Genomic DNA, 14585 nt, shown 5'->3' on the forward strand with positions numbered 1-14585 from the left:
GGCCCCGGGTGTGGAGAAGACAAGGGGCCCCATTCCCCCCAAAAAGACAAAGACTGCATGTGGGGCGGAAGATCGGAGGACTTTATTTCCGGTTACCACCCCTCCCCCTCGATTCAAACACAGTGATATAAAAGGAATAGAAACAAAAAAAAAACAGGCCATGAGATTACCAACTAACCCTCTCCCACCCCCATCCCCCCAATCACTCCCAAATCAGGACACACGATTGATGTTTGATGTTTATCCCCGACTCCTCCTGTTACCCTCTCTGTCCAGGACTCTGGTCTTCCCTGAAGCCTCCACCAACTGGTGGGAGAAAGGGAACTGGACCTTGGAGAACTTTATGTGTAGCAACTTGGTTCTCCGAGAACAGGTGGGGTAGGGGACACCAGGTAGGCTGCCATCACCCCCTGTCCCTTCCAGCCTTCTTCATGGCCCCATTTAGCCTTCCAAACGCAACATGGTCAGACGGTGCCCAAAACTATGGTCCCTCTGGCCTCTCATTCTCACTGCTCCAGCCTCTGTAAGACTGCCAGCCCTTGAAGGCCCTAATGCCAAAGTAACCATTCTCCCAGGCTACAGTTCCTTCCTTTGGCAGATGTCCCTGGCCAGGGCCCCCAACCTCTACGCACCCCTGACCTGGAGTTAGGGGTAGAGGTTTGGGGCAGGGGTAGTTTATCCACCCCTCACTCCAGGTGGGCAATCAGCACCATCATGACAACTCCCCCCAGCAGCCCTAGCACCTCCAGAAGTGATTGCAATGGTGATGCCTCCCTCAGCAGCTCGGGCAACACAGACACTGTTGCTACGTAGATAAAGCCACCTGCAGTAAATGGCAGGACCCAGCCAGGACCTGCACCACCTGCAATTTCACTGCCCACTGCTCCTCCTTCAGTGAGAAGGGCACAGGCTGTGCCTGCCAGTGCCCCTACTGCTGTCAGTAGTTGCAGACGCATCGCCTGATGGGCAGAAAAGAGAAAAAGGCACTCACCAATAGCTAAAGATTATCAGTGGTTTAGAAGTGGCTGGTGGAGTATAGGTAGAGGGGACATGGATTTGGAAACTAAACATCAAAGTAAAAAGAGAAGAGGGAGCGGTCTAGAATACAATTTCTGAAAAATCTTAGAGATCAGAGGTCCTTTCCACAGACTTTCTGATTGAGTAGGCGTGTGTGTGTAAGACTCGACTAAACCATTCAGATGGTTTATAGACCACAGTTTAAGAAATACTGAGCTAAAGGACAAAGTAACCAGAACGTCTCCCCCGTCATTTCTAGAGGACTTGTCAATGACAGTATGAATTGTTTGGAACTAATAAGAGGCTGTTTGGGTTTAGGGTGAGTGAGGAGAAATAAAGGGTTTGAGGCAGCTGTGTTTGGCAGACATCACCAACCTGCTTTTTGCTGCAGCCAGACTGGACCAAGATGGCAAAGTCTCCGACCTCATGGGGCACTTCATGTAGCAGGACAGTCATTGTGGTCAGGATCCCTAGTCCCCGGCCCCCTCGAAAGGAAGCCCCAATGGCCAGACCATCAGTGAAGTTGTGTGCCAAGTCAGCAGCCAGATTCAGGTACCCCGACACACGCAGGTCTTGTACAGGACAAGAAGAGAAAATGATCAGAGGCTTCCATCACCACTTGTTCCAGTCTTGGTCAGCTATTCTTACACCTCCCCTCAGAGACCACTTCACACCCAGTCCTTTAGTGTTTCTCAGATACCTGCCATTACCCACAGCACATATTCCATGTGATCTGTGATGATGTCCCTTGCCCAAATTTATCACCAACTCTGGCCCTTACCTAAGCCTCTTTTTTCTTCCTCAGCTTTCTGAGGTCTCACTGGCCCATCTTTGGGTACTGTGCTCCCTCCTCGCCTCTTCTGAACTCCCCTTGTTTCCTTTTCTTCTTCCTCTGAGCTCTGCTTCTCCTTGGTAGAACGCTCTGAGGGAAGAAAAGAGTTGGTCAGAGTGGAGAACAGATCTTCCAACATGTCCTCTCCCTCCTGAGGGCCATAAGATGAGGAGATTCTAAGGCAGGCAAGTCAGCTTTCAGGAAAGTTGTTCCTGGGCTCACCTTGTCTTCCATGTCCATGACTTCCACGTGTGTGACTGTAAGGGTGTCCATGTCCATGACTGTGACCATGTCCTCCTTTCACATGTCTCACAAATTTCTCCACGACAAGAAAGGCAACAATTCCACTGAGAACCCACAGTCCCACAGACAGAATGGGACCCTGGCCTGGGAATGGAGGCATTGAGACATTAAGGGAGATGTGCATTCCAGACTCCTCCTCGTCAAGTGTGGGAAGTGAGGAATAGGGAGAGACGGACCTTCCCCAGCACCCCAACTCCCATCCCCATCTGTCTCTTCCTCACCACTGTGGGAGTGTCCATGTCCGGGTTGCTCCAGAGTGTGGTGAGAATGAGGTTCTGGAAGAAGGGGGAAAACCAGATGAGAAATATCTGACACAAAGGGTGTGTATTTGGGGGAATATCGAAAGATCAGGGATCATAAAGGAGAAACAACCCTTTTCCCCCAAAGAACAACATAGATTAGATTTGAGGTAGAAGTCAGAGGTTACTTACCAAGAGCATGAGGAATGAGGTGCAGGAAGGCATCTCCCAGGAGCCCACCGGAAGCAAAACTGAGCAAGATCTGAAGTAGAGAGCGATGCCGGGGAGAGTTTGACTCCACGGGGATAAGGAAGAGGACAAAAAATGGAGCTGCTGAGATCAGCACTGTGGCCCCCAGTGCCTGGTGAGGGAGAGTCAGGGTCAAGTACTGTGGAGTTTCCCAACAATCCAGAACCAGCCCTTCTCTCTCCCATCCCCTGGAGACTCACATAAGCCCAGAGAGTGACAGCATCCAGGTCCTGCTTGATGCCTGGAGCCCCAGACTCCCCATAGCCTCCATGGCTATGCTCATGGTCATGTCCATGTCCTCTGTGGTAGAGGCTCTCATGGGAGTGGCCATGGCTATGGCCATGGTGTAAATCCTCATGTGAATGTCCATGGTCGTGACCGTGGGTATGTCCATGCCAGATGCTCTCGTGAGTGTGGCCATGGCCATGGGCATGGCTGTGGCCATGGTGGAAATCTTCATGTGAGTGCCTGTGGCTGTGGCCATGGAAGTCCTCTTGCAGATCGTCGTGCAGGTCGTCATGACCCCCGAGTCCAGCCACCAGAAGCCCCAAGGTCGCCCAGGTCAGCAGTCCCACGGCCACCCAGTGGGGGGCCCCCAGGCCTCTGGCCATCACGCTGACCAGAGGGACAGAGGCAGTGACTCCACTTGACTCAACTCTATACCTACACAGGGTCCGCTTTACTCCAATCGCGCCCTCTGTCCACCTCTATGGGCCGCTCTCCCATTCCCTTAAGTTCCCACCTACATTGTTCCCAAGACTAGTTCTCTTTATCCCGAACCACCTCCCGGATGTGGGGCCCCGGGACACTAATCTTTCACCAGCCACTTTACAGACTCTCTGGGCCCTCGTCTCTATGACTCATTAGGTGAGGAAAAGGCCTGGAAAGGATAGTAGAGAAAAAACAGAGAATTCTCACCGGCTCCAGGATCCTCTCCTTTCCCGGTTTGCTTGGACGTGGCAGTCCCGCCTTTAGATCCCGCGAGAACAGGAAGTTCCGTTCCACCTTCGCCCTAATGCCTTTACCAATATGGTGGCACTCCGGTAGCGACGAATCCATCCCGCACTGACGCGCAAGCGCGAGTGTGGAGGTTATTTGAGGGGAGGGTGGGCGAGGCGGGCTAACAGGCCGGAGGAGACCGCCTCCTCGGTTTCCAACTAGACGAGGGGGCGGGAACTCGCGCCGAGACTTCCCGTCTGTACAAAGATGGCTGCCACATTGGCGCTGTCATTTTGGTACACAGCAGAGCGACGGGCTTAATTCGACCCAATCCAGGCCAGAGTCTTTCTCTCAGGGGCTTCCTCGTGCTCAGCTACTCCTCCGATCAATCCCTGGGAATCCCTGGGACCTCTTCGGTATCCCTACTTTCAGCCAGGGATCATGTCTTGGGCCGCTCGCCCGCCCTTCCTCCCTCAGCGGCATGCCGCAGGGCAGTGTGGGCCGGTGGGGGTGCGAAAAGAAATGCATTGTGGGGTCGCGTCCCGGTGGCGGCGGCGACGGCCCTGGCTGGATCCCGCGGCGGCGGCGGCGGCGGCGGCAGGCGGAGAACAACAAACCCCGGAGCCGGAGCCGGGGGAGGCTGGACGGGACGGGATGGGCGACAGCGGGCGGGGTGAGTGTCCCAGCAGAAGGGCAGGCGAGCCAGTGACCGCGTTATCTGCAACCCCTCCCCCACAGCCTCCCCCGGTACTCTTTTTCTGGCGCTCCCGCCCCCTTGTTTGTAAACACGCGTCCCCTCCCTCCCGAGGGCCTTAGCACCCTCCCCCCCGGGGCGGGGCGGGGAAGGGGAGCTTCCGCCCTCCTAGCTGTGACCGCTTGAGGCCTTGGGCACCGGAGGTCGCGGGCTTGGGAAGGGCACGATTCCTCTTAAACCTCAGGATTTGGGGCGTTTACAGGCAGATCCTGCGTCGTAGAAGGGGTCTCTCCCGCCTGTCTCTTTCCCTTGCACGCTCTGGCTACCTGGCTTTACGCTGGGAGTAGAGGGGCTCGATGGTCTACCCCACGTGTTGCCCCATCCACGAGACAGGTGTGGCTTTGGGATGACCTGGTATTCATTCAGATGGATTGGTTGGAAAATTTTCCTCACCTGAACTATCCTCCTCTTCTTGTCAACTCCCTCCTCTCACCACAATGAGGAGTTACGCTGTTTTTTGTTTTTTTAGCCAGTCAAATATAGCAGTGGGAGGTTGTATACCAATTTTAGTGACACTAATGTTAATAAGTTCTGATAACCCACTACCATCGGACCAGCCGGAGTTACACTGTTGTTTTGACAGCAGGGTGTCTCTGGACTTGGGGATGGGTGGAGTGGGCTGGGTCCCGCACGGTGGGGTATTAGAGAATTAAAGTCTCTAGTTGTATGTTTGAAGACTCATTTTCTTTTTTTGTCTCTTCTGTCTCTTGTGTGTCTGTGTGCCTGTACATACCCCTTCCTCAGACTCCCGAAGCCCAGACAGCTCCTCCCCAAATCCCCTTTCCCAGGGAGTCCCTCCCCCTTCTCCTCCTGGGCCACCCCTACCCCCTTCAACAGCTCCATCCCTTGGAGGCTCTGGGGCCCCACCCCCACCCCCGATGCCACCACCCCCACTGGGCTCTCCCTTTCCAGTCATCAGTTCTTCCATGGGGTCCCCTGGTCTGCCCCCTCCAGCTCCCCCAGGATTCTCCGGGCCTGTCAGCAGCCCCCAGGTGAGAGGTTGTGACCAACTTACTGCCTGGCCACTTTCGTTTTCTTGTTTTCCTTGTAACCCCAGATCCTTGTGTGAACTTCCCCATGGCCCATTGACCTTCCAATCCTCTCATCTTGTCGGGCCTGTGGTCTTTGTGAGACCCCTTGCCTTTCCTGAGGTGACTGATCTTTCAGTGCATGCTTCCTCCCCTAAAAGAACCCTAATATTCTTTGTTTTTTTGTGTGTGTGTGTGTTTTTGTTTTTTTTTTTGAGATGGAGTCTTGCTCTGTTGCCCAGGCTGGAGTGCAGTGGCACGATCTCGGCTCACTGCAACCTCTGCCTCCTGGGTTCAAGCGATTCTGCCTCAGCCTCCTGAGTAGCTGGGATTACAGGTGCCTACCACCACGCCCGGCTAATTCTGATATTCTTGATGTCCTTTTCATCTATCTGATTTTCTGCCCTTTTGATCCCATCTGCTTTCCCAAGACACCTGCCCTTCAGGGTCACTGTGTTGCACAATTTCAGGGGGGCCTGTTTATTCTCTTTGGGGTTGTGCTCCAGGGATGGCCTTTCACATAGACTGCAGTGTAAATGACACCCTCTGGAATGTGCATTGCAGGGCCTTGCTTAGTGGTAGGGAATGATTTCCATCACTTCTGTGAGATTCTCCTTCCCAATAAGTCTTCCTGTGACTTCCCTATTTCCCCCATCCCAGATTAATTCAACAGTGTCACTCCCTGGGGGTGGGTCTGGCCCCCCTGAAGATGTGAAGCCACCAGTCTTAGGGGTCCGGGGCCTGCACTGTCCACCCCCTCCAGGTGGCCCTGGGGCTGGCAAACGGCTGTGTGCAATCTGCGGGGACAGAAGCTCAGGTATGGGGCTCAGAGGATGAACAGAGAGGGAGAGTCTGGGCCATGCATCACCTGTGGGATTCCCAGGGCTTATGGGGTTTGGTCAGAGCAAGTGACCTGGGGGAGGCCTGATGAGAGTAAAGAAGCTGAAGCCGAGATGTAGGACGCGACTGGGGGGAAGGTCAGAGGGAAAAGGAAGCGCGTGTAGGGTTTCTGAACAGTGAGGAGACTGGGAGTGGATCATCACTCAGCTCCTGGTTCCCTATCTCTGTATTTGGCAAACAGAGAGGACTTTAAGTTTTGCTAGGGGGAGATTGGAAAGAGACTAAATGGTGAAGGTGTCTCCATGCAACCTTCTTATTGCTCCTCCCCTTTCCCTGTAGGCAAACACTACGGGGTTTACAGCTGTGAGGGTTGCAAGGGCTTCTTCAAACGCACCATCCGCAAGGACCTTACATACTCTTGCCGGGACAACAAAGACTGCACGGTGGACAAGCGCCAGCGGAACCGCTGTCAGTACTGCCGATATCAGAAGTGCCTGGCCACTGGCATGAAGAGGGAGGGTAAGGACCTGCCCTGCCCAGGCGTCTTAGACCACATGCCCTTCTCCCCTATCCCACTCAGACTGTGTATCTCTCTGGAAGGCTGGACTGCTCTCTCTCCTCTAGAGGGCAATATTTGATTTCTCTCTCCCTTGGCAGCTCTCCTCCCTGTTACCCTGTTCTGGCCCTTGAGTTTCCTCCTTAATGGTTAGGCGTCTGTGGCCTGCACATATGACCCCTCCCTAGACTGGTCCTAGGGTAGGATAACTTTTCCTTACCCATGGTGGGCTGTCTCCCCATTTCTAACCTGAGTGGTTCCTCTGATTCCATGGACCTTCTCTGGTCTCTGTCTCTTGTTATCTGTGGTCTTTCCTCTAACTCCTGGGACTGGGCACTCTTAAGCTTACAGACTTCACTGAAGACCTCAGGGCTTCCCTTCCTTCTTCCGTGTCTCCATCTTATCTTCTTAAGTCAGATTCCTAGGATTCTGAGAGACACTTTAGAGCGTATCTTGGTCAAGACACCCACTTTAGAGAAGATGAGCCGGAGGCTTGGCTTTCCCAAGGTCGTGCAACAAAGGAGTGACAGGCAGGTTTGGGATCAGAACCCACATCTCCGAAGACCTAGGCCAGTGCTCCTTTCACAGCCTATTTGTTGAGTCAGAAGAGCACAAGATTTGCACTCAGACACACTTAGAGTCAGTTGTATGACCTGCCATGTATTATATGAATTTAAGCAAATTAATCTCTTTGAACCCCGAGTTCTTCATCTTAAAAATGGGAATAAATGCTTCCAGCATCATTATGATAATTGAGTGAATGTTAAAATGTGCTTAGCATGTTTCTTGGCATATTTTATTAAAAAAAATTTTTTTTTCAATCAGCTTTCTCAGGTTGAATCTTGGCATGTTTTTTTAACCATGTAGTAGGCTCTCCATTTAAATTCCCCCCTAATTCTTTTACCTACCTCACCCTTCCCGACTGACTTACCTGCCCTTTTATAACCCTTGCTTCAGGGCTGCCCCCAGTCCACCCTTTCCAGTGACTTCCCCAATTCCTATAAATATCTCCCAAGGGCCATGAGATCCTGATGAGGCCGTAAGGATATTTGTGGAACCCCTTCATGGCTGGCTGCTGACTTTCCATTTTTTCTCTCCCCCTTCCCCCTACAGCGGTACAGGAGGAGCGTCAGCGGGGAAAGGACAAGGATGGGGATGGGGAGGGGGCTGGGGGAGCCCCCGAGGAGATGCCTGTGGACAGGATCCTGGAGGCAGAGCTTGCTGTGGAACAGAAGAGTGACCAGGGCGTTGAGGGTCCTGGGGGAACCGGGGGTAGCGGCAGCAGCGTGAGTGTTGGGGTCAATCCACTCTCCTCCGTGATGGGGGTTGGGGGAGGCAGTCTAGGTCTGTTCTATATCCCCTCCCCCTCCTTTCCCCTCATAACCTTCCTAGCACTACTTGGGACTGGAAGTGCTGCCAAACAAGGTCTTTCAAACATCTGAGGTGGAAGTGATAGCTCCTTCTGTCTCCACTCCCCAAACAACCCACTGGCAGAACCACAGGCATGTCCCAAATAAATAATTGTTTGCACGAATGCCAGAAGAGAAGACTCACTTAAAGGGATTGGTTTGGATGGGGCTCACAGGAAGACTATGTAAGGAGGGGCTGTCAAAAGCCTCTTACAAGGGGGCTCCCAGCGTATCTCAAAATCTTCCATAACTCTTACCCCCATCCCCTGCAGCCAAATGACCCCGTGACTAACATCTGTCAGGCAGCTGACAAACAGCTATTCACGCTTGTTGAGTGGGCGAAGAGGATCCCACACTTTTCCTCGTTGCCTCTGGATGATCAGGTCATATTGCTGCGGGCAGGTCAGTGACCTTGGATCCCTTTGACCTCTTGACATTTGACCCCTCTTTGACTTCCCGACCTTTAGTGACCCCAGTGGCCTTACCTTGTGTACTCAGGGAGCCAAACTTGCTGACCTCGCCACCTCTTTTCTCCTTCTCTTCCACTGATGTGCTTTGAATCCCTTGGCCTGATTTCTGGCTCCTGACCCTTGCTGCCCCACCCAGGCTGGAATGAACTCCTCATTGCCTCCTTCTCACACCGATCCATTGATGTTCGAGATGGCATCCTCCTTGCCACAGGTCTTCACGTGCACCGCAACTCAGCCCATTCAGCAGGAGTAGGAGCCATCTTTGATCGGTCAGTGGCCCTCGGCTAGGCTGGCATGTAGATAGAGGGGGTGGGGCTATAGGCTGGTCCGTGTCCAAGGCTGGCTGAGCTGTGACCTTTGAGTGACCTGCAGGTCCCTCTCCAGGGTGCTGACAGAGCTAGTGTCCAAAATGCGTGACATGAGGATGGACAAGACAGAGCTTGGCTGCCTGAGGGCAATCATTCTGTTTAATCCAGGTAAGAGGAGGATTACCTTTGTCTCTCAAGGCCAAGGCAACCTTGGAGCCTCCTCTTCTCCGAGACTCCTAAGTTACCCAGCTATCCCCCTCAGTAAGACCCTCAACCTGGAAATCTCCCAACTGGCTGAGGAAAAACCCATATCCACGGATCCATCCCACAAACCCAGTGGGCCCTGCTTCCCTTGCCAGGCCTCTGGTAAAGGGCAAGCAAGTGCAGCCCAAAAGGGGCATCCTGTGGCTCACATCTGCATGGCCATCCTGATTTGGTTTGTCTTCATTTCTCTTCCTCCTCTCTTCCCTGCCATCCCAGATGCCAAGGGCCTCTCCAACCCTAGTGAGGTGGAGGTCCTGCGGGAGAAAGTGTATGCATCACTGGAGACCTACTGCAAACAGAAGTACCCTGAGCAGCAGGGACGGTGAGATGGGGCTGGGGGGCACTGAGGCTCCCTTGAGGGTGGGGAGTGCTATGAGGATGTGTTCAGGCCCTGTGTGTTCCAGCTCTCAATCCCCTTCTCCCACCTCCACCCCAGGTTTGCCAAGCTGCTGCTACGTCTTCCTGCCCTCCGGTCCATTGGCCTTAAGTGTCTAGAGCATCTGTTTTTCTTCAAGCTCATTGGTGACACCCCCATCGATACCTTCCTCATGGAGATGCTTGAGGCTCCCCATCAACTGGCCTGAGCTCAGACCCAGATGTGGTGCTTCTCACACTGGAGGAGCACACATCCAAGAGGGACTCCAAGCCCTGGGGCAGGGTGGGGGGGCCATGTTCCCAGAACCTTGATGGGGTGAGAAGTACAGGGCAGAACCAAGAACATAAACCCTCCAAGGGATCTGCTTGATATCCCAAGTTGGAAGGGACCCCAGATCCCTGTGAGGACTGGTTGTCTCCCTTCAGTGGCCTTGAGTCTCTGAATTTGTCGGGGTCTCCCATGATTTGGGGTGATTTCTCACCCTCTGTCCTTCCCCGAGCACAAAGCACTGGCCCTGCCTCCAGGACCTTGCTTCCTTCTCATCTTGCCTCATTTTGCTTCCCATCTGAAGAGTGGAAATGGGGAACTCCTCCAGAGGTAGATATTGGGGGGCAGGCCCCCCAAACTGATGGACATGAGAGTAGGGCCCTGACAGGCCTTCCTCCTCTCAAACCTGGCAGATGGGGGCCTCTCTGGAAGAGGGAGGGGCCCTGTCACTGTCCAGAGTCTCTTTTTACACTTCACCTCCTTCTGCAGTCAGACTGAAATATAAAAAAGGTGGTGGTGGTGGTGAAGGGGCTGGTGGAGATGTAGGAACCGATCTGCTATTTTTAATTTCCTGTGAGGATAGAGACTTGCAGTTAGACTCAAAGAAGTACTGTATTTTCCCAGGTTGACTAAGAAATGCCAGTGGTGGAGGTGGGTGTTTGGGAAAGGCAGGGCCCTGAAATGGCCTGTCCCTAGGGCTCTCCAAGCACTAGCCTTCCCAGCTCCCCCCCACCCCAATCTCTTCCTGTCTAACTTGGGGAAGGGGCCTGGACTGTGAGGACAGGGCCCCCACAGGGGATGGTTTCACGAGTGTAGTCCCGCGGCCTTCCCTTCACAGCTCTTCTCCAGCCCTGGGCACATAGCATAGGCTGGGGACACAGGATCCTGGCCTGAGAATTGAGGGGAGGTGGCCAGCCCGCAGAGGTGGGGTGCTGGGGCTGCATGATTTTTGCCCTGCGTCCTTTCTTTTTGGCGCTCCTTTCCCCTCTCACTCATACATAAAATCGCTTTCAAATTAAAATCGCCGTTTTCTGGACTGAGGTGACTATGAGGATGGGCAGCGCCGTTTCAGCCTTGGGGGGGTATCCGGTTGGGAGCTCCGGACGCGATCCCTGGACGCCGCCGCCGAGGTTCCCTGGGGCCCAAGAGGTGCACGCAGGGTGGGGGACACAAGGCAAGCTTTGTCGGGGAGGGGGGAAGAGGGTGTGCCAGGCTGGGGGCGGGGCCGGCCGGAGGAGGAAGGGGGGCGGTGGATTCTCAAAGGCGCCTTGTTTGTTCGTGCCCTCTCCGCGCCAGCGGGCGGCGGCGCCTCGGCTCGCTGCGGCCTTCCCTCCGGCCGCGCTGCGGGCTCCGGGCAGACCCGGCGCGGTGCCCGCTCGTGGAGGCGCACTGGGCGCCGAGCGCTGCGGGCTTCTCAGGCGTTGCCCGCCCGGAGGCGGCACACGTCCCTGAGTGACCCCATTTCCCTGGACCCTTCCAACCAGAGTCGACTGCTCGCTCATCTTACACTGCTCCCCCTCTACCTGGGCTCTGGGACTCCCTTACCGCGTCCCTCATTTGCATCTCCTTGGACTTGACTATCCTGTGTTTGTCGGTGGGTCCCAGTCTCTGGCCTCTTGCTCCCCGTAGAACACCTTCCCCCACATCCCCCGCCCCAGTTCGTCGCTATCTATAGCCTTGTCTATAAATACCCCCGCCCCGGCCCGGCTCTGTAATTACACGGGGCGGGGTGAGGGAAGTAATTATGGAGACCTGATTATGGGTGGGGTGGGGACTGAGAGCCCCCCGGCCCGCCTCTCCCCCTCCCACTGTGCCCTAAATCCCGCCCAGGCCTCTGCTGAAAGGGGGCTCTGGGCCCCCAAGAGGAAGGGAATGGGAGGGGGTGTGTGTGACTGGACGTTTGGGTCCTAGAAAAGGAAGAGGCTAGGGAAGATATTGGGGTTCCCGAAAAGAGAATCTTAGAGTACAGACCATTGAGACCTACAAGGAGCAGGAGAGAGCGAGCGATAGAGGGAGGGTTCCCGCCTCCCTCCCCAGGTGGAGACTGAGGGTGGGGTTTCCCTTCGGTGGTTGTGGGCGGGCGGCTGGAGGCGGGGGCCGGGCCGGGGGCGGGAGCGAGGCGGGGGCTCTGGGCGCCAGGGTGGCCGGGGACACACAGAAGCGGCAGCCACCGAGGAGGGAGCAGTGCCGGGAGCCCCGACGGCGCCTTGCTGCATGGAGCTGGGCCGCTGACAGCTGTCGCTGCCCGCAGCCTCTGACCTCCCTGGGACCCCGGCGTCTGAGGCTCATAGTCTGCTCCCTGTCTTCTGTCAGCCTCAGGGCATCCAGCGTCTCAGGCCGACCTGGGTCCCTGGGACCCGGCGTTCCGGCTTCTCAGCCATGGAGCGGTGCAGCCGCTGCCATCACCTCCTCCTCCTACCTCTGGTGCTGGGGCTGAGCGCGGCCCCAGGCTGGGCAGGTAAGAGGAGTCCTGATGCCTGGGTCCTCAGAGTCAGGCTGGAGCTCTGAGTGTCTCTGGGAAGGGGACAGCTGATGCCTGGGGCAGCAGCTTCTGAGTCTAACAAGGAGATTTGGGGCTTCGAGGGTCCAGGCTGGAGGGCAGGACACCTGTGTTCCTTGGCATCAGGGTAGGGATCTCTTTGTCCTTGAAGTGACTGGGGGAGGGCAGATAAGGCTGAAAGGTGGAGGACCACTTTAGAGACCCTCAATGGGGATGGATGCTTGTCTTGGGTCCTTGGGAAGAACTGAAGATGGCCAGGGCCAGCCCGGTCCAGTCATTCCTGGTTGTGGGGATGGTAGATGCCAATGTTGATGGGTGAGGCATGTGTGTCTTCTGGCCTTTCTGTCAGTATCTCTGGGGTAAGGGTGAGCACCTGTGATTCAGAGCAGAGCCCAGTAAGCCTAGAAAGAAAGGATGCCTTGACTACCTGTCTCATTGGCCTCCTGGACAGGGTCCCCCTCCCCCTCCCTGTGCCCTGGATGCTGCCACGCAGCTGGCTCTGGGGAGCACTGGGGCTGGCTGCCAACAGGACGGCCCGCTGGACAGGCCAGGATCAGGTGTCTGAGGCCAGAGCCAACTCTTTGCATTCCTGCCTAGCCCCTCCTCCCTCTGAGCAGCCGGGCTCTCCTGGGACCCTGGTGTCCACAACCCTGATCTTTTCCTTCTTTTTCCCAGGACCCAGAATTCCTGGCTTCTAGGAAAAGGGATTTGATGTCAGGGAGGAGGGGGCTGTGAGCACCAAGCCCTCAGCAGGCTGGAAAAAGCCTACCATTTCTGGAGACACTGAGGCCTGATTTGTATTTAACTTGACTATTCAATTCTTCTCTGCTTTAGAGAGAAAATGGTCAGAATGGCAGCATAAAAAATTTAGATTAGATTACAGAAGGAAGAACTTCCAAGATGTGAGGACAGTGAGGTCCAGGGCCAGGAAATTGACGCGTATGGTGCCTGTAGACTCTAGGAGTCTTTCTTAGGGGGAAGAGGGATCCTCTGGCGTGGAGGCAGGGGAATGGCTAAATGACTGTTTCTTATTTCAGGGGCTGAGTGGGTAGAGATGGGACCTTAGGGAAATGAGTTACTGTAGAATTCCTAAGGTTAGAGAATAAGGCATTTGGGGGGCCAGAGGTAGAGTGGTGGAGGGTGATGGGGCTACTAGTGGAGAGCCTGTGGGGCAGATGAGGCTAGAGACAGTGGGGCAAGTATGTGGCCTGGTGTGGGAAGATGGTGGGCGGACATGTGGGTAGGTCGTCCATATGATCGAATTGTACTCCCTTGGGATTTGGTGGAGGGTGGGGGCCTCTGAGGTCTCCTTGGCCTGGGGTCTCTGTGAGTCTGTGTGTCTCTGTCTCACTCACCCTTCGTCTCTCAAAGCGGCCCTTGTGTGTTGGTGTTTGCGGAGCTGCCACACGCGCGGGGGCCAGGCTTAGGCGGGGGTTGGGGGGGAAGGCCGTGGTTTCCCGGCTCCTGGACTCAAAGGGCCTTTTCTCTGCCTGCCCGCCCCACCTCACCCACCCCACCCAGCTCCACTCTCCTGATTGCTGTGGCCTCTGCCCTGCCCCACACTTCTATGAAAGTTTTGCTGGAACTCTCTTTGGGATTTTTCCAATCTGGAGCTGATGGTGTGAAGAGTATGTATACAGGGGAGCAAGTGAGGGCGAGGTGATCTTTTGTTTTCCAGGGAGTTTGAGCCCTAGGAAGCTGAGTTCTAGGTAGACAGGGCTGGTGGGCTGGGTCTTGAATCTTTGGGTCCCAGGTGATGGGGTTGGTGGGGGTGGTGAGACAGGATTGAGGTTCCAGGTGTGGGGAGCTTGCCTGGGTTCTGGGCAAGCACTCTGATGGGATCCACAGATGTGTGGCTCGGGGCCCTGGACCTGTTCCGGCTCTGCGTGGCAGCTTCAGCCCCCGCCCCCCATTCCTCCACCCCTCCCCAACTCATCTCCTAAACCAGGAGGCACAGACTCCTGGGAGAGCTTTCTTGTATCTTTTTCCTCAGCATGGTCAGGGTTGTTCCCACCCCATCCCCCAAACCTGGGATCTGTAGCTGCTTAAAGCCCCTCTCATAGAGCTGCCTCTCTGATCTCTTCCTCTTGGCCCCCCTGCACCTCCTGTGCCCAGGATGATCGATTGCCCAGATGTTGTTTGTGCTGGAGATGGGACAGATGCCAGAGACCCAGAGAGTGAGAGATATGGAAAGAGAGTGAGAGCAAGGGAGAGAAAAAGATGGACAGAATGTG

The 14585-nt window shown here is 55.2% G+C and overlaps 3 protein-coding genes across 11 annotated transcripts in view; 2 read left to right on the forward strand and 1 right to left on the reverse strand.

The window, feature by feature from the left end:
- Positions 1-60: 60 nt before the first annotated feature.
- SLC39A7 (solute carrier family 39 member 7) lies at positions 61-4078 on the reverse strand. 2 transcript variants are annotated; one of them, XM_063632370.1, is made up of 7 exons: positions 3559-4078; positions 2584-2752; positions 2374-2427; positions 2072-2236; positions 1799-1939; positions 1393-1589; positions 61-959 (listed from the first exon to the last, which is right to left on the reverse strand). In XM_063632370.1, the coding sequence occupies exons 1-7, from the start codon at positions 3697-3699 to the stop codon at positions 687-689; spliced, it is 1140 nt and encodes a 379-aa protein (XP_063488440.1). In that variant the 5' UTR covers positions 3700-4078; the 3' UTR covers positions 61-686. The 2 variants fall into 2 exon arrangements, with proteins under 2 accessions (XP_063488440.1, XP_055119078.2); XM_055263103.2 differs by lacking the exon at positions 3559-4078 and adding an exon at positions 2841-3251.
- On the forward strand, positions 3831-10872 carry RXRB (retinoid X receptor beta). 4 transcript variants are annotated; one of them, XM_055263100.2, is made up of 10 exons: positions 4021-4252; positions 5078-5325; positions 6022-6178; positions 6541-6720; positions 7871-8043; positions 8439-8568; positions 8773-8905; positions 9009-9112; positions 9425-9530; positions 9645-10872. In XM_055263100.2, the coding sequence occupies exons 1-10, from the start codon at positions 4021-4023 to the stop codon at positions 9790-9792; spliced, it is 1611 nt and encodes a 536-aa protein (XP_055119075.1). In that variant the 3' UTR covers positions 9793-10872. The 4 variants fall into 4 exon arrangements, with proteins under 4 accessions (XP_063488438.1, XP_055119075.1, XP_055119076.1 ...); XM_055263101.2 differs by having other exon boundaries at positions 9021-9112; XM_063632368.1 differs by lacking the exon at positions 5078-5325 and having other exon boundaries at positions 3831-4252; positions 9021-9112.
- A 448-nt stretch (positions 10873-11320) lies between these two features.
- The window catches only part of COL11A2 (collagen type XI alpha 2 chain), a 31369-nt gene continuing 28104 nt past the window's right edge, over positions 11321-14585 (forward strand). For 4 of the 5 annotated variants that reach the window (XM_055263599.2, XM_063632363.1, XM_055263600.2 and 1 more), the window contains exon 1: positions 12003-12309. In XM_055263599.2, coding sequence (XP_055119574.2) covers positions 12231-12309 — 79 coding nt within the window. In that variant the 5' untranslated portion in view covers positions 12003-12230. Of the gene's footprint in view, positions 11446-12002; positions 12310-14585 lie in introns of those variants that run through there. The other variant, XM_063632364.1, reaches the window with a different exon arrangement.

The sequence above is a fragment of the Symphalangus syndactylus genome, chromosome 23 (genome assembly GCF_028878055.3).
Source record: "Symphalangus syndactylus isolate Jambi chromosome 23, NHGRI_mSymSyn1-v2.1_pri, whole genome shotgun sequence".
Taxonomy (NCBI): Eukaryota; Metazoa; Chordata; class Mammalia; order Primates; family Hylobatidae; genus Symphalangus; species Symphalangus syndactylus.

Bases quoted from the DNA above. Each gene is read 5' to 3' on its own strand.
- RXRB (XM_055263100.2), top strand. From the start codon at position 4,021: ATGTCTTGGGCCGCTCGCCCGCCCTTCCTCCCTCAGCGGCATGCCGCA. The intron at 4,253-5,077 runs GTGAGTGTCCCA...CCCCTTCCTCAG, and splicing joins GATGGGCGACAGCGGGCGGG to ACTCCCGAAGCCCAGACAGC. The intron at 8,569-8,772 runs GTCAGTGACCTT...TGCCCCACCCAG, and splicing joins GGTCATATTGCTGCGGGCAG to GCTGGAATGAACTCCTCATT.
- SLC39A7 (XM_055263103.2), bottom strand. From the start codon at position 3,251: ATGGCCAGAGGCCTGGGGGCCCCCCACTGGGTGGCCGTGGGACTGCTG. The intron at 2,428-2,583 runs GTAAGTAACCTC...CCCTTCTTCCAG, and splicing joins CCTCATTCCTCATGCTCTTG to AACCTCATTCTCACCACACT. The intron at 1,940-2,071 runs GTGAGCCCAGGA...TTCTTCCCTCAG, and splicing joins TCATGGACATGGAAGACAAG to AGCGTTCTACCAAGGAGAAG.